General features: G+C 39.8%; 2 protein-coding genes across 4 annotated transcripts; one reads left to right on the top strand and one right to left on the bottom strand.

Annotated features, from left to right (window-relative positions):
* Positions 1–261: 261 nt before the first annotated feature.
* Positions 262–17,376, top strand: LOC145477742 (organic cation transporter protein-like). 3 transcript variants are annotated; one of them, XM_081455573.1, is made up of 10 exons: positions 262–694; positions 8,498–8,796; positions 10,837–10,983; positions 11,499–11,779; positions 12,052–12,294; positions 12,636–12,770; positions 12,857–12,936; positions 13,529–13,637; positions 14,077–14,149; positions 15,444–17,376. In XM_081455573.1, the coding sequence occupies exons 2-10, from the start codon at positions 8,500–8,502 to the stop codon at positions 15,663–15,665; spliced, it is 1,587 nt and encodes a 528-aa protein (XP_081311699.1). In that variant the 5' UTR covers positions 262–694; positions 8,498–8,499; the 3' UTR covers positions 15,666–17,376. The 3 variants fall into 3 exon arrangements, with proteins under 3 accessions (XP_081311699.1, XP_081311696.1, XP_081311697.1); XM_081455570.1 differs by lacking the exon at positions 262–694 and adding an exon at positions 4,441–6,113; XM_081455571.1 differs by lacking the exon at positions 262–694 and having other exon boundaries at positions 7,513–8,796.
* A 353-nt stretch (positions 17,377–17,729) lies between these two features.
* On the bottom strand, positions 17,730–22,097 carry LOC145477758 (uncharacterized). The gene is made up of 2 exons (XM_081455574.1): positions 20,796–22,097; positions 17,730–19,684 (listed from the first exon to the last, which is right to left on the bottom strand). Exon 2 carries the CDS (start codon positions 19,676–19,678, stop codon positions 18,332–18,334), a length of 1,347 nt encoding a protein of 448 aa, XP_081311700.1. The 5' UTR covers positions 19,679–19,684; positions 20,796–22,097; the 3' UTR covers positions 17,730–18,331.
* Between the last annotated feature and the right edge of the window lie 1,078 nt (positions 22,098–23,175).

Below are 23,175 nucleotides of genomic sequence, written 5' to 3'. Positions count from 1 at the left end.
GTATAGTGAAATAAACAAGTAACAAATGAATAGCGGTAGACTGAAATGATGTCAATCATCACGTGCAACTCCATCCCATAATTCCCTTCTAGAACAGAACATAGATCAACATGGCGTTACCATGTTACTGAGTACAACAATGCGTTGCTGTGTGGACACGTGATACCATTATTGCAGCATCTATCTACCACCGGTTTTGTTGAAAGTTTTGAAAGCAATGCATGTATATGAGTATGAAGTCCAAACTTGCATAATTTATAGGGATGGAAAGCCAAAACTCAGACTTTCAAGTCTCGTTATGTAATCAGGCATAGTGTCGTGAAGTATTAAAAATATCGATGTTGACGCGACAATTTTAAAACGTTGTATGTTGATGGCAAAAATCGAGGTCAAGTCACATTTCTGAGTCACATTTCTCCCATTCTCAGGGTGAAAACTGGACAGAAGTCGATTCGTAGTTGAACCAATTGTTATGTAACCTGGTAGTCTGATCAAGTGTCATTTTTTGCCGTCGAATCAACAGTCGAATGAGCACCAGACTAGTAGTATTATCATATTGCATGGATAACCATCAATCCGTTAAAACTACGTCAAGGTCAGATTTCAATTTCCCAAAGTAATCTTTAGCAATCACTACACTGTACTGCACTGAGGGATCTCTCTCGATACTCTACAGCTGCAAACCCCAAGAAAGGTGCGTATTATCCTGTTTTATCGAGGAGGGGAGGATAGGGGAGGGGAGGGAAGAGCAGAAGTGATGGAGGTTGTTTTTATAACAGTTTTTAAACAATCTTACTTTTTACATTAATTGTCGGACAAAAAGCGGCCATTTTGTTAATCCCGCAATGTGTTTCTCATTTCGTTCTCCTTTTATCGGTCGCGAATCTAGAATATACATGCATCTGTATGTTTCACAATGGTGTTTTACTCTCCCGTTTGAACTTTCAAGCTATTTAAAAACCTCTGCACGGTCCCCTTACGTTTGAAAATGACAAAACCGCAAAAGCCTTGTGCGTACTGAATTGCACCTTTCGCATCAATTGCAACGGCTTTTGCATTTAACTTAGTTGATACTTGCAAGGAGCGGCTCGATCTATTGATACCCATCGTGACTGCTGATCACATCTACGTTGAATCCCGCAAATTCGAACTCGGTTAATTCGAATTTTCCGTTATTTCAAACTCAAAACCATTTGCATTGGATTTGCTCCTCAGTCATTAACATCGGCTAATTACTTCCGCAATTTCGAACTATTTTTCGTTTTCTCTAAGCTTGAGTGTTCAAAATAGCGGGTTCCATCGGTATTTTCTCGCTGTTACTAGGCAGCCTGTGTAGCAACATGTTGGTAGCGTTATTCGCGAGCGAGTGATCTGATCTTAAGTGCCAGAGCTGAGGAAATTCGTGAGCCATGAAGCCGCTAGTGAAACTCCCACAGTGAAATTTTTCGCAGTGAAATTTAAAATCCAAAACAAAAGCAATAGCGCGCAAAAGCCCGCCGGCTACGCGAGCGGGGTACTTTGGAAACGATCCACGTATTGCTGTGTGATGCAATCTATGCTATGGCGTGATGTGGAGTTGACTTATGTGCTCAAGTAAATATTAGGTCAGTCGACAAACAAGGAGATTTGATTTGGTGGCGTAAGGTGCATACCAGAACTGATCTTGATTTATAATGCTCGCAGGCGCACGCTAACCGATAAATGTATCTTGCACTTTATCATTGGTGAAGTAATAGTTGGCAGAGGGCTAATCGTGACAAGTAATTAATGTTGACGATTGCTGATTAAAACATATCAAATATTTTGCTTTTGCAATAATACCCTCCAACACCCAGAGAGCTATTGAATTGCGACGGAATTCTATAGCTATGCCAAGACCTTAAAAACAGGTCCGCAGTGCATACATGTGTTTCTTACAAGTCATACTTTTAATTAGGACAAAACTGAATTATCATAAAAATGGAAAAAAAAAAAAAACGAAAGACGCTACTAAGATTTTCAACTCAAAAGGTCAGGGATCGATAGTAGAAGGTGAAAATACGAGGTATTTTAGAGAATAGGGTGCTATTACAGAGAATCACAAAGTGTGCTCGTGTGGGGCTTCCAATCATTTAGGTTTATCGTACTAGTAGTTACGATACGGTATATGAGATAATGCTCTATTGTAAATGTATTTGCTAATTTCCGAGTAATTGAAACTTATTGCTTCAGCTTATAGCTAAAAAAGGTTAATAGGCCTTGATAAATATATCCCAAACCAAACTTTAAAAAAAAAAACAACAAGAAATATGAATTTTTTTTAAGGGTTTAGCACACTATTTGTGAAAGTTAGCAAACTCAGCAAAAGATTACCTGATTCATTGTATTAAACATTCATTGTATTATTTCCTGCTGCAAAGCAAGCCCTTTAAAATGTAGGCAATCGGTTGATTGGGGAGCTTTTGCTATTTTTGTGCTAGCTGATGAGATGAAATATTTGTTGCTGGAGTGTAGGTATCATTCAATCACTCACTCACTCACTCACTCAATCAGTCAATCAAACAGTCAATCACTCAATCACTAAAATTTTAGCTTCATTTATACCACAAAGTACAAGCTCACACCATATCAAAGCATAACCACAATAGCTCTAAATTGAGTGGATTCCCAAGAAAGCAGTATCCTTCTACAGTTCAAGGATATTCGCATAGGATATTGACTTAAGGATAATGACTAATTAATATATAGTAAAAACAACAACAAAGAAATGCTTGTTACGAATAATAGCTAAATATAACTCGCGTGATACGGATCGATACAAATTTGTGAAAATAATTCTTGAGCTAAGAGTGTACCAAAATAACGAAGTACATGTTCAAGAGACGTGAACTGAGGTACTGAGTTGTGAAAATATTAATTGAATTCCATTCTAATGGCCTTTTTTTATTTTTTATTTTGCGTCGTTGAAGTATTGTGGTTAAAATCGATGGGCCGATTATTTAAACAAAGTTTAGAGAACGTTTTTGAAAGTCATCGTCTAACTCATGTTTAAACCATGAGTACCGATTATTTAAACGTTGTTTTTCCAAAACAGTGTTTAAACAGTGTTTAAAAACCGACTAAGAAACAACAGTAAGTTAGACGTGATGAAATGTAGGTTTAAACGCTATTTAACGATATTTTCATGGTCAGCCATTTAGAAATGGAGGGACCTCTCTGCGCTACAGATCGTTAAGAACTACGCTAATCGACGTAGTGTACATGTGTGACAAATTCGGCACCTTAAGGATAGATTTAACCCATTAGAGGAAGACGTTCGATTGCGTTTTCGCCTTAGAAAGGACTCTTAAAAATTTTGGATAAAAATCTTCAACATAAAACAAGGGGAGGTCTGCCGCTTACACCAATGCAGCAAGTGTATATGTTAATTGCTTTAAGATTCTATTCGACAGGAACTTTCCAGAGGGTTATTGGCGATTTATTTGGTGTTCTGCATTTGCTGCATGCACAGTCATTCACAAGGTTTCAAGGGCTATTGTGATACAAAAAGGACAATTCCTGTCATTCCCAGAGAGCCCGGCCGATACGAAGAGAACGTTTTCAGTTGTTGCGCACTTTCCAGGTGTGATCGGGGCCATTGATTGTACCCACATCAGAATCATATGTCCAAACAAAGCAAATGCTATGGCAATAGATAACAGAAAGCAGTTTTACACCATCAACGTCCAAGCCGTTTGTGATAGCCATGCTTTTAATACTAACATCGTACCCCGCTGGCCTCGGGGATCTTCTCGCGACTCACGCATTTTTGAGAATAGCAACATCGCAGACAAACTAAGGGATGGTGCTCTTGATGGCATTCTTGTGGGTGACAGTGGATACGCTCGTAGAACATACATTTAATGACACCAATCCCCAAGCCAAAGAATGCAGGAGAAGTGCGCTACAATACTGCACATAGGCGTACTAGGTATGTTGTCGAGAGATGTTTTGGTTTGTCAGAGCGACGTTTTCCGTGTCTACACTTGGGACTGCGCCCGGCCTTGGCAAATACCCTCCTCATTATTGTGGCGACTGCAGTGTTGCATAATTTTGTCCTTATGCATCGAGAGCAAGACTTTGATAAAGACATTGAAGATGAAGATGTTCCATTTGACATTGTTGCTGCAGCAGACGCAAGTAGCAATGCCAAACGCCAGCTCATAATTTCACGATACTTTGCCTAATACGATTAATGATTTAATTAAAGTGCATGTAAGATTCATTGACAACAAAATAAGAAACAAAAGAGAACATTCACCGCAATTAATTAATCTTTTTAATTCTTTTGTTTTGAAATTTATGATGATTTCATTTCATGACATGAATATTCCATTGTTCAGAAATAAAAGAAAATGATTGATTGGCTCAAAAAAGTTCAAACTACAGTTTGGTTTACGAATTTTCCTCGTCAGTGTCGTATGCAGGTGGTAAAAGAATTCCCATGTTATCGCACTGGTGCATTAGCTTCCATTCTTTAAGCTTTAGGACCTTCATTTTTAATTTGTGTTCGTCCCGCGCCATGGACAAGAATGGGTCCTCCTACTTAAGGGAATCTCGCCTGGTCTTTTGCGTTTGGACCTGTCGATGTAATGTCATCTGTTCATCAATAACTGTGAATTAAGTAATAAATTATCATTTAAAAACAATTTTTAGACGCGATTAAAAATTACTGTACTCCTGACTATCCTCCTTTTTCGTGACTTTTGCCGCTCCTTTCCTGCTAATTGCTTCAAGGTCAGCAAGTAGACTTGGCTCCACTTCGTATGTAATAACTTCCCTCTCGTCTTTGTCCCGCCTTAAATCAAGTTCTTCTCCTGCATCATCATCAAATTCCTGCTCTAAAGGATTAACTGAGGCTGGCATTACGTCCGCTACTAATTTGCTTACTTCACTTGGGGAGGCAGGAGCTTTTCCTCCACCGGTTTTTCTTGCTTCACGACGATGTAAGTTATGCTCCTTTTTCAACTGGAGTTTCAGCCGCCTCCAGCATCCGTGAGGCTGACTGAGGTCGCTTTTGATACCGTTAGGACTTTGAGAGTTAAATTAAGATAAATTTCCTCCCACACCTTTGCCTTTTTTGCCAACTTTTACTGTCATAGCCTTTGCTTTCCACTTCTGGAAAGTCTCTACCCAATTCGGCTACTAAACTGTTTTTCTTGTTCGCTGAAATTTGTTGTGCGACTTGTTTTAGAAAGCCATGTTGCAAAGACATGGTTTAGCCATTGACTCGAGAAAACACGGTTCAGTGGCGTTTCAATAATAAATTTTAAATATCGTTTAGCCATTATTTATCGAGACAACGTCTAGCCCGCGGTTCAGCCCTAAACAATGGTAACGCTTCGTTTAAATAATCGGCCCGATATGTTTAAAGAATTTTACAGAGCGCCATTCTCGTATGCACCCAATATAATAACCCCAAACAATTAACATAATCGAGACGATCTTACAAACAATTGTAAACAGAAAAGGGCTTGTTGGACGGAGAAAAGAAGTCGGTCGTAAGCTATGTTTATTCTCGTAATATTCGCCACTGGTTAAACCCCGTCATGCATATCGATGCAGGCGAATGAGGTTGTCAAAACCCACAATTGGCCTTTTTTTTGTAGTTCTTTTGCAGAAGACTGACTAAGATGTCTCTATGCAATAACAAAGAGATAAGGCTTTTTTTATCTGGTGTCCATCTCCCAGTACAGTGCTCTTCTATGAAGTTGGAAAATTTTCATTAAATCACAGTTTATGTAAAGCTATTTTTAAGTTTAGTTCTGACAACAGTTTGCCACCTCAGTTCGTTGTTTCACTGAAAACTTTTATACAATTGCAACCCTGCAAAACAGAACCGTTAACTTACATGTACGCACGTAACTTGCACAAAAAAGACAAAAGATTCTTATCGAAACAGTGGAACAAATTAACATAATGCGGCGTCAAACTTCTACAGGCGGTTTCTAAAGTCTATGAACCGATAAAGTTATTAACATGAGATATTAAAATTATTCAGGGGCGAGATACATTCGTCAACTCAGTATCACTATCATCGCTGACCGGCTAACCGAGTCAGTAATTGCTGTCTTCATCGTGTATCGCAGAGAAAGGTAAGTTCAGTATGTTTAATTTGGGGGCCTTTTCATACATACTAGAAAATTTTTTCTCCTCCTTTATGCCTCCACGAGTCCGCTAACTCGATGGCACGATATTGGAATTAGATATCATGCTTGCATGGCGCCCTTGACTTTACTGAACAGTTCAATATTTTTGTGTCATGTGAAGTTGTTCAGTGTGGTTCATAAATACAGCATCGTTATACAAACGCATTTCAGCTCTCGCAATCATTTCAGCATTTGCAACGCTTACCCCAAGCCCTAAAGCGGCCATATTGATTATTCGAATGGTGGAACATGGAATGTTGATTATTAACTCCTAAAGACAAACGAGGTTAAGTAATTTAAAACTTTGTAAAAACATAATACAAAACAAAACGGTGTCAGACTGTTATCCTAATTCTATTTGTATTGACCCAGAATTTCGAGTGCAAATACTTATATACGCATCATTTCAATAGCCTGTGTCACAGGCGCCTCTCCCCGGAAAAAAATCGTGTGACACAGGTTACATTTCAATAATGAGCGAAGCGCGCGAGTGACGTTACTTGAACTCAGACAAACTCATACAAACAAAACGGAATGGTGGAAGATTTAAAGCTTTTTCAAGCTCGTAAGCAAGTGTTCCTAAAACAATTTTTAAAACGAAAATTTGGCGTTCATTTTCCTCCTATTTCTTTCAGAACACGCGTATGTTTTATGACTCTCGCGAGGGTTCCAATAATTTGCATTGTAGTTAGACTTCGCGCGTTTCGTTATTGAAAAGCATTTTTTGTAACCGCAGCTGATCGTAAATTGAAAAATACCCTGTTCCTCACGTTAGCATGCATCATCATTTCATTTGCCCAAAAGACGTCCATGCGAAATAGCCCAAGACTGGTTCGCACTTAGCTTTATTACCCTAGTATAAAACATATCGAACATTTCACACATGAATGCGTGTACTCATTGAATTTTCATGACATTGTGTGAAAACATCAAAATTAGCATTGTTTATCGATGGGTCGCATCTTTGTGTTCATATTTTGCATTCTTGTCTCAGTCTTATACGCTCCAATAGACCTTTTTCAATATATTAAAATTCAGCTTGGCAGTGAGGGCTAGAGCCACACAAACAACGGAAATCGAATGACCATGTTTATTCATTTCTTTTGTTTGTGGCCTATTGAGCAGGCATAGGCTTCTTATTCTTCACAAACATAGAATACATTTTACTACGAGACAAGCTTTTAGTGTTTCATTTGTTGATTTTGGCTCAGAGATATCTTTCCCTGCTTTAGTTAGTAGTAAATTATCATGACTATTACATGGTGTGTCTGCTGGCGATACCTTATATCAAAAAGAGACACAGGCGTACGGGCTAGCAGGGGTGGATCGGGGGGGGGGGGGGGCGGGGGCGGAGGTGATGGGGTCTGCAGCTCCTCAGTTTCAGAATGTTTGAAAACCAACATCTCTAAATTCCAATTTCGACCTGGATAGAGGGCCTGCATGAAAACCAGCGAAGGCTGATGTGGGTTCCCCTCTAACTATTGTAGTTTTTTTTTATTGTTGCGACTTCCATGAAATCATTTTCACGCATTTCCAGTGACCAAATACGTTACTTTCACTAAATTTATGTACACGGCTTGTTCGTCCAGTTAAGAAGTTCTTTGCTAGTTATGACGTCGTACGATTGGTGACGTCATTATCAAACTCGCTATTTTCGGAAAGTCAGACGTAAAGTAACTGACTTGCTGCAAAACTGTTAGAAAATTGATATTTATTGTCTAAAAAGACGAAATTTGGCTAAACCTGCACGCCAAAATGCGGTTGTCATGGTCATGTCAATTGACGTGGGGAAACACCTGACATGTTTACACATTTATGCGAGTGAGTAATAAACAACTGCTGGAAGTTTCAGCGTTACCGCGTAAATCCCTTTTAGAAAAAAAAAAAACCTAGAATGGGGCGGGAGGAGAACACCCATAAAGGAAGGGGGAGCTCGTGGGAAATTTTGAAAAGAACCCTAGATCTTGTTATGTGGGCGTGGCTTGAAATTTTTTTCTCCCCTAAGAGGTATCGATCTCCAAACATATTTTTTTTCGGCTCAATAGCCTAAAAGGTATCTCAAAAGCCCTCGCTGTGAACCATTTGGGGCTGAACACCCCAAGAGGTACCAAAACCGCATTTTCAAACCCTAAAAGGTACGTAAAGCACCCCCGTCCTTTTTTATATGGGAACCCCCGCCCCCAGGGATCGGAGTGGCACCACACCTCCTCACACCAGCCGGGTCAAAATCAGAAACCGGGTGAAACAAAACTGGCTGGTTTTAAAAAAAAAAAAAACATGACTAAACCTCCATTGATTTTTTTTAATGTCTTAATTGAATTTCGTTAAAGGTATGATGGCTGAAAATGAAAGAGAGAAGCTTACATCAAAAGACGAAAAGCGCTCATTTGAGTTTGACGACATTTTCGAACACGTGGCCTCTTTTGGAAGATATCAGATACTTTGGCTCGTCTTCGTTGGTTTTGTGTTGATTTTTCCAGTTACAGTTCAATTTACATTGCTGGCGTTTGCAAATGGTACTCCAAACTTCCACTGTATCACGCCAAACATCACATGTGAAACAAAGAAATGTTGTGACGGATGTACGTCATACGAGTTTGACGGACCATTTCAAAGCACCGTGTCAGAGGTATGTATTTGAGTTAAACAGCAATGTCTTTATAGTGAAAGGCTATAGATAGACCTGACATACCTCTTACTAACCGAGTTCGAGGACCGTACCGCAAGTTACGGACCGAGTTCTTTCCCCATCGACTTATGGCCCAAGCGCGAAGCGCGTAAGCCTTTTATAAGCAATATAAACTATACCTTTTAAATACTCAATATTACTCTTCAGCATTATGATTTACTCATTTAACTTATTTATTTCGAATACTTTTGTTATTCACATTTTACTTCCTTTATTGCATTGTTACTATTATTTGATGTGTCTTGTCTTTTATTTTTGAACGTGTCAGTGACCAACACAATAGCATATGCTTCTTTGGTCACTGAGCACATTTTGTTTTGGTTTTATTATTATTATTATATTTTCCTTATTTTAATTAATGAATTTTTTGTAATAGTGTGCGATAGTGAAATATGTCTGTAAATAGTGTCAATTAATAAAAAATCTGAATCTGAAATCTGAAATCGAAGGGGTAAAACGAGGATCCGGACTGAGAAAACGACGTTAGTAAGATATTCATTATATCTGTACTGTGTGTATGACGGGTTCCGGAAAGATTTTTATTTACGCAGAACGGCTTCAAATTTCTGACGCACCTCGCAAGCAAAACGAGTCAATTTGAAATCGTTGTTAAAGGACTAGGTTTTAATACACAATTTCAGAGGTAAATGAAAGTTTTAAACGTTTACTTGCTAAAATAGTTAAGGAAACTTGGCGATAAATCACGAAACATTTTGGCAAAAAGAGCAGCTTTAAATATTAGCGGGCCGTACCGTAGAATACGGCCCGCTAAATTGACCAATCACGGCGCGCGTACTAACTGAGAGATATTGTTATAAGAAGAAAGACAATTACCTATCATTTGAGTCATCCAAAAGTACTATTAAACTGAATATATGTCATATAACAACATACATTCAAATGGTTCGGATTAACCTACATTCTCCATATGATCGCGCATTTTAGGAGAGAACGCCTAAAACACACGAGGAAAGAAATAAGCTCTGGCGAACATCACTTGGGTAGTGGAAACCGAAACTCGTCTCAATTTCCTGGCAGTTTCATTAGGCTGAAATCGAAAGCTTTACAGTTTGGGTACTTGTATCAATGGACGAAAAAATGTATTTTCCAGTATAGCAAATATACGGCAAATCTACAGCAAATGCCACATTTAATCTCATTTATGATTGCTCAAATTTGCTGTCAGGCAAATATCAACTATGCTCCAATTTTGCCATACATGGCAAAGCTGGTGAATGCCACATTTGCTTTAAATTTACTTGCCTTCGTAATTAAAAGTATAGTACAGTTTATCAAAGATAGGTCCAGTACACTTTATACAGTGATCAAAGTTTCGGTTACAAACAGTTTTACCCCACTGGTAAATTTGGTCAAGGACTCCTTTTTACGCAAGTTTGGTAAGAATAGCAAATGTGGTCAATGTATTGCTTTTCAACATTTTTGCTCAGTATGGTAATATACGATCAAAGTATTGTTTTTGAAGTAGTTTGCTTGTTCCTATAGTATCGCCTAATGAATTGCTTTATTTCAACATGAACTTTACTGCAGTGCTCAATAAAAAAAGTTTTCAAAAAACCTCTCGCCATAAAAAAAAGACAAAATGGAATGAAATTTTCGCAGTCTAACATACGAACTTAAACGATTGAAAAATAAAGCCTGAAAAAGACTTAGGTTGTAATATGATTGGAACCTGATACAAACGCTTTGTCACTGAGCTAGGAAATCACCAGTAAAGTAGCCTGGCTTTAGACCTTAAACAAGTGAATAAAATTGAAAATTCTTTGGGCAAAAACTCCTTAATAGGTCACTTTTCGATTTTTAAAATTCAGCTTGATGGTGAGGCCTAGGGGACAAAAACAAAAGAAATGGATAAACATGTCATTCAATTCCCTTTGTTTGTGTCCTCTAGGCCTCACTGCCAAGCTGAATTTTGATATCTCGACAACGTTCTATTGAACATTTTGTTTTTGCTTCTCTAAGTGGAACCTCATTTGTGACCGTGGTTTCCTGGGTGCTACTGTTCAGTCCGTTTTCTTTGCTGGGATGCTGATTGGTTCGTTTTCAACCGGGATCATTTCAGACGCCTGGGGCCGGAAGAAGTGCATTTTCGCCAGCATGGCTATAATGGTAAGTTCAAAATTATATTTAACCTTGCTTCTCAGATTGTTGCCCAGAAACAAGGTCAGCTGCAGGTGAATACACGAGAATACTACAGTGTCATAACAAAATAAATGGTTACGTTATATGTGAAATCAACTAAGTTCTTCTGAAAGGGTTTTCGTCTGTAAACATGCGCTAAAATTGCAGTATTTAGATAGGAAGCCATATCAGCGGTAATTGGTTTCCATGCGGGTCCTCCATCCTGGTCGAATTGGCATTTGGAGATGTCGGTTTTTATTGGGAGAAAACAAGAGAACCCGGAGAAAAACCCTCGTTGCAAGGCGAGAACTAACAACAAAACTCAACCCACATATGGCACCGAGCGGGAATCGAACCCGGGCCACATTGGTGGGAAGCGAGCACTCTCACCGCTGCACCATCCCTGCGACCCATAAATTTGCACTCAGAATTCGCTTAATGTGTCCAGCTTGTTAACGACGACTCGACTCCTGACACTATATATTACTCTTTTTCTCCTGCAGATTATAGCAGGAGTCGTCACGACGTTGGTTCATTCTGTCGCTCTCTTCGCGGTATTTCGTTTTATAGTTGGCTTTATACTAACGGGAGTCATGCTAACACAGTATGTTTACTTCATGGAGCTGGTTGGGCCAAGCAAGAGAACAGCTGCTGGGAATCTGCAATTTCTGTTTTTCAATGGCTTTCAACCATTGTTTGTCATCATCGCATACTTTATTCGTGATTGGAGAATGCTGACCTTGGCGGCCACTCTCCCTGGGGCACTGTTGTTTCCTTTTTGGAAGTAAGTAACGAACAGACGTAAGAGAACCCCTCAACCCCATTGTCAATCTTGCGCCACAGATAAACCCTTTCATACCAGAATGTCGGGAGCATGCTGAGGCTTGCTGAAATCAGCAAAAGCCCCTACTTCTAACTCCTTCCCTTCAAACAACTCTCCCTTCCCACGCCCAATCATCTGCCGCTCCCCCCTCCAGTCAGGATGAATATATCTCTTTTTCTTTCACGGATGCCGCCGTTAAAAAAATTAATTGCAGGTACGTATTTCTTTTCCAGGATTTTTCCAGAATCCCCCCGATGGCTCATTGCTCATGATCGCCTAGACGAGGCTCAATCTATCATCGAGCGTTTTGGAGGCAAAAATGACAAACCTGTAGACTCAGAGATGCTGAGAGCGCTCCTGGAGAACGTGAGGAGAGACCAGTTAGAACGGGAACGAGAAGCTAAGAAATACACACCGATTGACTTGTTTCGCACGCCAAAGCTGAGAAAATGGACGGTGATATTTTGCTACCAATGGTACAAAAGCCAGCATTTTTTTAATTATTAACCTCTTTGTTTTTTTGTTCATTCAGTAATTAATTCATTCTTCTCTTTCTGTGCATGTTGTTCTGTTACTAAATGTTTTATTCTGCCATTTAATCTTTCTTCGTTGCGCTCGAGAAGCTGAGAAGCCGAAAATCATTATCATTTTTAACCAGGAGGCAGAGTTGTATAGTCAAACTAATAACATCGGGCGCTGCTGGATCAAGTCCGTTTTCTGAAGTTGCCCAACGGTTGTTGTAACCAAATTAGTCCTGTTACTTTGTGGTTCAATTTTCGTTCATATCCTCTGCCCATTATTATTATTATCATTGTAGGTTTGCAGTGGCTTTGGTCAGTTTCGGGATATTTCTATTTGTCAACCAGTTGGTCGGTAATATCTACGTCAACTACCTTATTATGGAGGGAATCGCAGTTCTGAAGCTCCCAGCCACGTGGTACCTATTCTTAAAGTAAGAAATGGATTTTACGCCTCTTCCGCGAACATTTGTTGCTTGATCACTATCTTACACGTGTACGGTATTTAATTTCTTGTCAGATTTGGTCGCCGCTCTTGTCATAGCATCACCATGTTCCTAGTGGGAATAACATTCTTTCTGGTTTTGCCCCTGTACAAAGGTAACAGAATAGACATGAATTGAAGCGTTGTGATTTCGCAAGAGAGGACGAAAGCCATTAAGAGAACTACCCCACCCCCACTCCCCGCCCCCCTCAACATAGGCTTTATTCCCAGAGTAACGTCTTTGAACTAATTTTCTATTAGAGATGGTACCATGCATATTCTTCCCGCGGGTAATTATGTCTCTATTTATGGGGATTTCCTTTCCTACCCTTCATGTTCTGACACTTGGACTTGTTCCTGGTTTGACCACCCATTTAGCTCCCTAGTACCACGGTTGCGAGTAATAGTTTTCTTAAAACCATCATTTCGAAGTTTGTTGATAGACACCGTGTCCAGCGATTATTTCGTGCTTCAATCTGCACCCCGGTGTAGTTCAAGCTTGTGTTTTGTTCCTGGATGACAGCACAATTTAAACTCCCAATTGATCTGTCTCTATACCGCCGACTTGTTAAAGAAACCTGTTCATGACAACACCTGGGAAATAACCAAAGGACTGGCATCCTATTTGGATCCTATTTACAACAAGTAGCAATCTTTGTTACTCTGTTGCACGGGCAACAACTCCACTCAGCACTTTTTTCATTTCAGATCACCCCATGGCAACCACAGCACTGTCCGTGACTGGGTATCTGTTTATTGACTGCACTTGGATCAGCGTTTATCTCATCACTTCAGAACTTTTTCCAACTGTGTTAAGGTAGGTCCAAACATAACTTAACTACAACAATCAGAAGAGTACAATTTATGTCAGTGGAAGAACTTTGTAAGTGGGAAGCTGGCGAACCAGCCCCATACTTGCTTTTGACACCTTCTTAGAATGGTGTTGTGCGGTGGTGGAGGCAGATTTGAGAACTTCCTTTGTTCTGGGGCGCCTATATCACTTAAGTGCACCAGTGTCCTGTGTGCTGGGCGAGTTTATCTCGCGACAAGGCTTTGCAAGGAAAGGGGAGAGTTTGGGACCCACTTGCAACCTTTAAATTTACCGTTCTTCTCCTCGTGTCGCTTTCTCTGCACTAGTTCAGAATTGGGGTCACAGTCTGGAGACCATGGCCCTTAGTTACAAGCAAAATATTGCAATGTTTTATAATTTCTCTGTACATTTGTTTTTTGACCGTAATTTCTAATGATGTCTTCAGAAATACAGCTCAGGGAACTGGATCTACGACGGCTAGGATTGGAGGAGTCTTGGCTCCTTATATCGCCTTGATGGTGAGTGTGCTCTGTAGCTACTCCATGAATTTAAGGTGACTGAGATATGTAACATCAGTGCAGTTTACTCAGTGCATTCTGACAGATTCTTATTCATGAGTATGATACCTATGCAAGAGAAATTCTTAGCAAAAAAGCCATCAAAGTTCTTTCGGTAATAAATCGATCCTTCTCTAACAAGGACGATACAGCAACAATTATGATTAAGAACAAACTCTTTAAGGCCCTGGTTAAACCTGTGTTACTTTTGCAGAGCTTGGGCGGTACCCTTTTAAGCATCGACATAAAAGCAACAATCTTCAGCGATTCGTAAAGATTGGAGCATTACAGTAACAAGGTTTTGTTACGAGAAGCATTTCAATATGCAACAAAACATACAACTTTCTTTGACATTCAACAGAATGAAGAAATCATGCAATAAAAAAGTGTAAAGTAAAAGAACCAGCAACCCAGCAACACACCGCATCAAGAATGCACGATTAGTTATAAAAACCCTCAGGAATCAATATTTACAGAACTGGCTTCAAACCCAGAATAGGTCGTAAACAAGTTCAAGAGAGAAATTTACACAAAAGGAAGTTAAAAATTATCATCAATTTGAAAACTACCTGACATTAATTACAAAGCCAGCACACAGAATTAGCCTGACAAGGCTTAGATTAGGATGTCATGCATTACGAATACAAACTGGCAAATATGAAAATAGAGCAGCATTAATCCCAGTAGAAGAGCGAACATGCTTAGTATGCAAAGAAAATTGCATGGAACATGAACAACATTTCTTGATGTATTGTCGGGTGTATCACCACATTAAGACGTGAGCTGCACTCATATATTTCAAACGCTGACACCCATTACCCCAGTTTAAGTGATAACGAGAAGACGAAGTATTTACTTAGAGCAGAAAACACAGTTACATCTAAAATTATAGGAAAATATATCCATTCAATGTTTCAAAAAAGGAAAGAGATTCTTGGTTCGCAAATGTAATAAGCGCTATGAAGTTTTCTAATTAATTGTAAACGGATATGGTAAATGTTATTTTGTATTTTTGTTAGTTAATGTTCAAACCTTTGTTGTATTTAGACCAATGCCTCTCTTCGCAGAGTAAGGCGTAATAAAGAATACCATTATTACTATTACTAGTCAGTCAGTCAGTCAGTCAGTCAGTCAGTCAGTCAGTCAGTCAGTCAGTCCGTCAGTCAGAGGGTCAATCAGCCAGGCAGTCCAGTAATTTCGTTAAAGCATTTTTCTCTTGGTAATGAGCTGGTGCATTGTCCTTTACGTCCGACAGGCTCAGTTACCAGGTCTCAGCATTGCGTTTCCAGTGGTCATTTTTGCCGTTGTCGCAACTCTTGCTGGGATATTGATGTACTGGATTCCAGAGACGGTCTTCTCACCAATGCACCAAACCATCGAGGAAACAGAAGCGGCTGAAGATGATTATGGGATACCATGTGGTGGCAAAAAGCTCCACCTTCCCAGGCATAAATCACGCCAAGTGATATGGCTTTAAAAGAAGGATCGAAGTAAAATGGGCGAGGGGATTAGGCAAATTTAGAGGGCAACTTTAGTAGCGCAGCCGCGTTACCGATATGGTTAGCGCTGAATGTATTTCACGAGGGCTGTACAGGGGGTCTCTGGCACTGTTCACGGACAGAAAAAATTGCGAATCAATGATCGCGGATGTAAAAATTGCATTTTCCCGAATCACGAAAATAAGCAAGTAAGGTACCCTTTTTAATAACCTGCTCTTACTCTAGAAAGAGTATTTGAAGAAAGGAAAATCGTTATATCCCTGTACGACCCTCATCACTTTAACTATCGTTATTGAACTGTTGTAATCCACTAGGATAATTTTCTATCGTGCATTGTTAATCGAAGTAGGTCTCCATCTATGCTCTCTTGCGAGCATAGCCCTTTACGAATACCAGCGGACTCGAACCTACTCGCAAGAAGATGGAGGAAGTAGACCCCAATTTACAGTATAAACGTTACTGTTATAGATCCAGAAACACGTCCATGACAGTACAGGTGTTATATGCCTGGTCAAGGCGAGCAGCATCTTAACCTGTTGAATTCATTGACAGCAATTTAAAAACATCGTGGCGAGTTCAAGGAACCTGAGGGAGCATCCGGCTAAAAGCGTTTACCACAATCTCACACCGGTGCTTACAGAATGGTTTCCATTCCACAGCAATAGTATTTTGAGGAAATAGTTGCAGATAACATTGGAGCACGCAGTTGGAGGGTTCTCTTTCGCCCGCTCTTCTTGGGGTTGATAAAATAGCCTTAATTACAGCTTTCCTCAAGATGACGCTACTTAGTAGGGACATCCCTTTGCGTGATGATATTGGTTCTTCTTTTCCATATGAAATATTGTACCGTTTTTTTCTTTCATTAAGTCTTTTCAGTTTAGTTAGTGAGAAAACAAGTGTCGTTGCCTACGAGTAGAAACTATGAAAATAAGCTAAGCGTTATCAAGTATTGAAATACGGATAATATTAATCCATGAAATTTGCGTCGGAAAAAATTAATATCACTATGTATATGACAAAATATATAACTAAATAAAGCCCCATGCATGCACAGTTCAGTTAATTGCGTGGTTCTGTTTCATAATAATACAGCTTTTTTAATTAGTCATCTGGGGATTCAAAATCGAAACTGATCGCCCAAAATGGAACTTGTGAAGGGTGCATTCAAACGCAAGACCATGCACCCATTGTCTGTATCTTTCATCACGGATTTGTGGTCCAGAACTAAAATGGGCAACAAAAGAGCATTACAAAATGTTTAAACGTTTTCATGGAAAGTAAGTGTGAAGACAAGCCGTTAGTAAATATTGTGTGGAATTATCAACTTGTAAAACAAGTCGACGAAGCATTAATTTAGATAATTTAAATAAGCAATTTCCCCAGAAAGAATGAAACAATAAACTTTTATCAGCTTCCTGCCAGAGAGGATTTCCTGCAATAGTTGAAGGCTCACTTGACAGGTTGGAGAAAGGATAGTTAATACCGGTCTAAATCAATTTCTGGTCAACTACAGTGGTAACTGTAGAAGAAGACGTGGTGGTCTGGGCCACCAGCTCAGCCCTTACTTAGCTCTGTTGTTACGAACAACGAGCGAGCGACTGGCTAGTACGGGTGCCAAGATAGAGGAATCATAAGAAAGAGAAGACACCTTCATGTCCTCCTTTGCCTTCCCATTATATCTTTGCATTAAAAACAGAGTTCTGGGTTCTAAACAGTGAAAATCTAGTGGCTACTCCTTTCGACTTTCGACTTTTTTTGGTCGACTCGGGCAGTGCCGCTTTTTGCATTACAGGGGAAAAAGTAGCGTAGATCTTTAGTTTTGTTGTATTTGCGCGATAATGCTAGGCGGTAAATTGCGATGGATTGATACCGCGCATACTATTTTGGAAGAAGGGTAACAAAACAAAAATGGTTATCTTCACTTCTTGCTGAAGAACAGGAGTAACAGTCACTAAGCACAAGTTTATCAGGCAAGACCTCAAAACAATGGCAACTACTCAGTCAAGAACCGGGAAAATGATATCATTTCTCATTCCCACACAATATGGAAATATCAAGACATTTTATTTTCCTGGAGTAAAAAGACAATTTTTTTTGTTTGTTTGAGGAAAGTTAATAAGAGAATATACTAAAGTAAGGAATCTGATTTATGAAATGAATTTACAATTTTATCTTTTCATTTACACTGAACACTTTTTCTGATAATCTTGATTATTCCCTAATTACCTACAACTGTAGACTTACATCTGAAATTTCGCTTCAGCAATTTTTTGATAACTTCAAATGATCTAATCGGAGTTTTGAAATACTTGGTGATTTTACAAAGTTTGATATCGGGTTCCAATCGGGCAGTATGCAACGGGTAGAACTGCTACTATTTACTGGAAAAGTTACGTTTTAAGCAAGGTTATAATCCTTCGTACATGTACTAACGATCAGAGTCGCCAGCTAGGCAAATGAATCTAAGATGTAAGCATAACATTTAGCTATTATAGAGGAATCTGTTCGTTTTTCCGTCAAAATGATCAAGGCGCCGGTGGTTTAATAATTTCGAGATTACCTTGAAAATCGTGGTAACACAATTCCAGCAGCCACTGATATAATTTTACTTTGCATCACAAGCGGAACCAATACAGCAATGCTTCTATTTTGAAACGACAGTGTTGTCCATCAATATGAGAAGAGGAGCAATAACTGCACATAGTGCAATCTCTATATGGAAAATCCCAACAGCACCATTCCAGTTTGGAGACCTAACCGAAACAGCCATTGTCTGTGGGTTGTCACACGATTTATCAGAACAGGTTGCCAAGGACTTGACCCAAACATTGGACTCATGAACCTGCACGAACAGTCGCCCTTCTTTTATAGCGGAAGCAAATTCTAACATGGTCTGGTCGAAGTTAACAGATGGAGTCGATGTATTAACAATACCCAGCGATTTTTTGTCTGCCAAGACAATGATGATGTGTAAGGTTTCTGGATCACCAGAGTTTGCACCATTGGCCAGATGGGCAATCCAGTCCATAACATCCGTGTTCCACTTCAAGGTACCTGCTATGGCTGAGCCAACTCCATTTGCGAACCTACTCCTGGCATCAGCTTGTGAAAAGGAATCACTGGAACGTCTTTTGCCTTGTGAAAATGTTTGGATTTCTAGTTTTGCCACTTTAACTGGGTACGCACTTCTTCCAATAAGGCATTTACGAATCTGACTGTGTAAACCACATTTGGTTCCTATGTTCCACATTCCTTTGATAGACTCCCAAGCTGTGTCTAACTCGGTGAAAGAGCCCTTGATGGTCCAGAAGATCTTGAAGTATTCCCAGCAACCGAGATCACAAACTGATGGCACGCCTCTGCCAGGACGCAAGTAACATGGACTGTGAGAAGCAAACGCCGTCTTTCGTATCTCTTGGCACGTTGGCTTCATCCACGGACGCAGCAATGGCACAAGAACGACCTGTAGGCATTTACGAACACCGTCCACCCACATCTGCCCGTCTGCACTGAATAATGTGTATCGCTTGTCGTACAACTTGCAAAACTTTTCAGCGTATCGTATGGCGTAGGCATTGCTCGTAGCTTCACAAGGATACTTTTTCTCCAAGCAGTTGCGATACCAGTCGCAAGAACTACCAGAGGGGCTGTAGCATTGCGAAGGTAAAGACGTGTTCGTTGAGAGATTGTATGGACTGAATGTTGAATTGACATTTTTGCAAGAACAGACCTCTGACACTGGGCCAGAAGTTTTGTTATGCACTTCAAGCATACACTGGTACAGGCAGTAAGTTGCAGTGGGGTCTTCACAAATGTGCCTTTGTCCACTTTTCTGTTGGATATAGGTATTAGTGAGGCAGGTTGACCACTGATATCGGTTGTAATTCTCTAGTTGAACGCATTCGGCAACTCCTGATGGACCCGAATCTTTGCCACACTGAGAAGCCCATCCGCTTTGTGCCAGGAAGAACAGGACAATTAATGACCTCATCTTAATCTGTATAAAGTACACATTGATGTTAAAAAAAAATTTAAAAAAGACTTCGAATTACCAAACAAATGTCACTTAATGAAAAGATCAGTCGAAAAAAGTGACTGAGAACAGCAGATCTAGAAAGATTTTGTACCGCAAATATGAGGAAATAATGATTTTAGGCAATGTCTTTTCCGGTTACATTGTTAAATTACCTGCATGAAGCGCACACTGTCCTCTTTACCTAAAATCAGCCCTGCCGTGGCTAATCAGAAGCAATAATTTTGTTATTTACCTTAATTTAGTAAAGTAATGGCAGGCGTTTGGTGGTATGTGTCGATATATGACACTGATTTACAACAGAGTGAATGCGTAATGAACATGTCCCACTTAATTTTTTTATAGTCGATCACGTTAGGTCACAAACGCCATTTAAGCGTTGTATCTGAGCAGAATAAAAACGTTGCTTTCGGATAAATTTATACTTTTTTTTTCCCGTGCTCTTTCGAACGCTATTTCGTGCTTGGCCGTAGATGAACATAGTTACCCATTTCATTTTCGACTCCTTCAAATTCCATTTTTCGACCAGAGCAAAAGAAAAATGCAATTTCTAGTTTGAAAATAAATGTCAGCACTCAGTAAAATGTCCAAAAGTATTAACGACTCGACTGTTTTCACAATTTTTTACAGATACAAAGAAACAATGAAGTAAACGCTTTGGACTTTTTTACAAACGGCTCTGCGATGAACCGCGTTGGTTTGCGTGATGGTTTCGTATGTGAGGGCGGCGTTATTGAGGAGCAGGTGTCGAATGACCAGTGTCGTGATGAAAAAGACAAAACTGTTCCGTGCAACGGTTTACTCAATCAAGGGGATATCATTAACTAAATCATTGGCTTCTATGCTTAGCAATCGTTTGGAAAAACCCTTTAGTTTGATAAAAGCTTTTAGAAGGGGAAAGGTATCGGGACAGTCAGGAGACAGGCTGAAGCATGCAACTAGTGGTGCCTACTTATTTACCCTCCAACACTTTCGGGGATGCATGTGTGCTATTAATACCCAACCTTTCTAAGGCGCCTTCACAGTTTCAGATGCAGAATAGAGCTTTCAAATTTAAGTTTGAATACCAACTTACCCAGTATATCGCTCTGTATACCAGAATGATAACCGCACTGACCCGCTCGTTAACACAACTATAATTCGATTGAGTGATATGCTATATGTACGACTGATTGACAGGCAAAATACAGATCACGTAATGTATTAACAGCGAGCAGTACTTTGATGGCACATTGCCTTCTTACAGGAAGCCGAATATAAACAATATAGGCAACAAAAAACATGGTTTTAGCTTCATTTTGGTCCAAAATTTGACTATATTATGTGACATTAGTCTGTGATTGTGTAAAGGTTTTCGGAAGAAACATTTTCCCCCTCGCTTAACTAATGAATTTCTCATCCCTGTCATAATTGCGCAAGCCCTTTTTGGGTGGCTGACAATCACGTGCTACACATGAGTGCTAATTCTTATATTTGGGTCTAAAATAGGTTATCGATTTTTAATTTTAGATGATGAAACACATAAATATATCACCTCTTTCGGGCGGGAACAGGGCAATAGTTTTCCGAATTAAAGCACCGCCCAGCTCGCGACCTCTTTCTCCCTTCGCTCGGCGCAGTATTCTACCTTACTTCAGCAGGCAAGTCACATACATTACACAAGGTCCAGTTTAAATTTTTAGAATAATTTAAGCATGTAATTAAAGCTTGCACACGGATTCTGAGGGGGTGTACCCTACGCAAGCAGTATATCGCTGTATATGACATTTTGCAATCTTTTGCTCTCAAAGTGCGGGCGGAATTAGCACTTGTTATCTACAATCAATGATGGTAGAAGCTGATACAGGGAAAAGAAACGCAAGACATTTAAAGAAAAACCTCCATGGTGCTATTGTGTCAAGTGGTAAAGGTCAGTTTATACGATTTTCAAGTATTACAAACGGTAAACAAATATTTCGTAATGTGGTTCTTTATGGAAATATTTGGACCATTGCAAAACCTTCAAACGCTATATAACGAATTTGACCCTCCGGTTTACAATTCATCGAAATCCGCTGAGACCTTAAAAATCAGGAAATGAACAAGGAGCTTTTCGACCGCATGCGCTTGTGATTTCGGTTTGCAAAACCGTCACGCTTCGAAGGTCTTCATAATCTCGATACATACATGGACTACTTGTCACTTTATTGTTTCCAAATGTCAACTTACTGGGTTATGCGTATATATAACACACAGTCGAACTTCTCTGCAACGGCCACCTTGGTGACAGAGGAAAGTGGCTGTTGTAGAGAGGTGGCCGTTTTGGGGAGGAAGGGGTGTAAGATGACACCTCTTCTTTTCGGGGGCAAAAGATTTAGATTTTCTAAAAGTGCTTATTTTAGCCTAGCCTACGTGTAGCCGTACCCACCCCCGAGGAAAAACGGGAGGGAGGGAACGTCTACGAAGAGCTAGCACGAATCGTGTTATGTGACGTCACAGTAATTTATGTAAGTTATGTAAATAAATTATATTTTCCGTCTGTACTCGTGTCCTCGCGCAGACAAATGCCTCGTAAATATCTATTCTTTCGAGCTTATTTGCAAGTCAATGTCCCTTTTCAAATGTATATTGTGTTTTAAAGAGATTGAAAAGGAGTCCGAGCGATTTTTGGTCCAAAACAAGAAGGAGACAATCTTTGATGTATACATCGCGCTCGCAAATTTGGAGTTCCATGTATACGCTGCATCAGTGTACGTTTGTAGGCAGTGTCATGGTCTCCTCAAGAAGAGAAATAATTTGCAGCAGAACCTGGAAGAATTACAAAAATCTATGAGAATCAACTACGCCACAAGTTTGGCCTTGTTTTCCAGCCGAAAAATTCGCTAGAAGGCGCGAATTTAAGTTCGAAGAGGTTGACTCTCCTACAAGACTTCGACGGTTCGTGACATTTGTACATTTGCCGTTTTCTGTTCGGTCACTCGACCTTTTTTGTCGCTTCACTCGTGTTTATGAAGGGCACTTCATGTTTTGTAATAAGGAGGAAGTTAGCCGTTAGATCGTGCTATGGCAAATTTTTGTAGGTCATAGGTCTGCATGGTTTCCGCTGTTATCTGCATGTCGCTTCGTAGAGTTTAACACCTCTGTAATTTGCCATGTGTTTTTGCATTGTTTAGGCTCATTCTTTTGCAAGACATGCTCTCAAGTCTCCACGAATTTGCTTTTGGGGGACAAAATATGAAACTTACCGTGAACATGTTGCTTTATACTTGCATTCTATATTGTAACGTCGGGCCCGGCTGAGATTAGAGCTGTTTGCAAGAACAGTAGGTAGATCCTTATCACGGATATCATATTTGTTGTTGGTCATTCTGGAACCACATGATTCAAATGTAGCTGTTTAGGTGCAAGTCTGTTGACTGTTTTGCGTGTTTTATCTGCCATTGTTCGGCTTAGTTCAGGCAAGACCATGGTTTCGA

Source organism: Orbicella franksi, chromosome 2, assembly GCF_964199315.1.
Source record: "Orbicella franksi chromosome 2, jaOrbFran1.1, whole genome shotgun sequence".
NCBI classification, from domain to species: Eukaryota; Metazoa; Cnidaria; class Anthozoa; order Scleractinia; family Merulinidae; genus Orbicella; species Orbicella franksi.
Note: the sequence above shows the minus strand (reverse complement) of the source record. Positions and strands in the feature narration are given on the sequence as shown.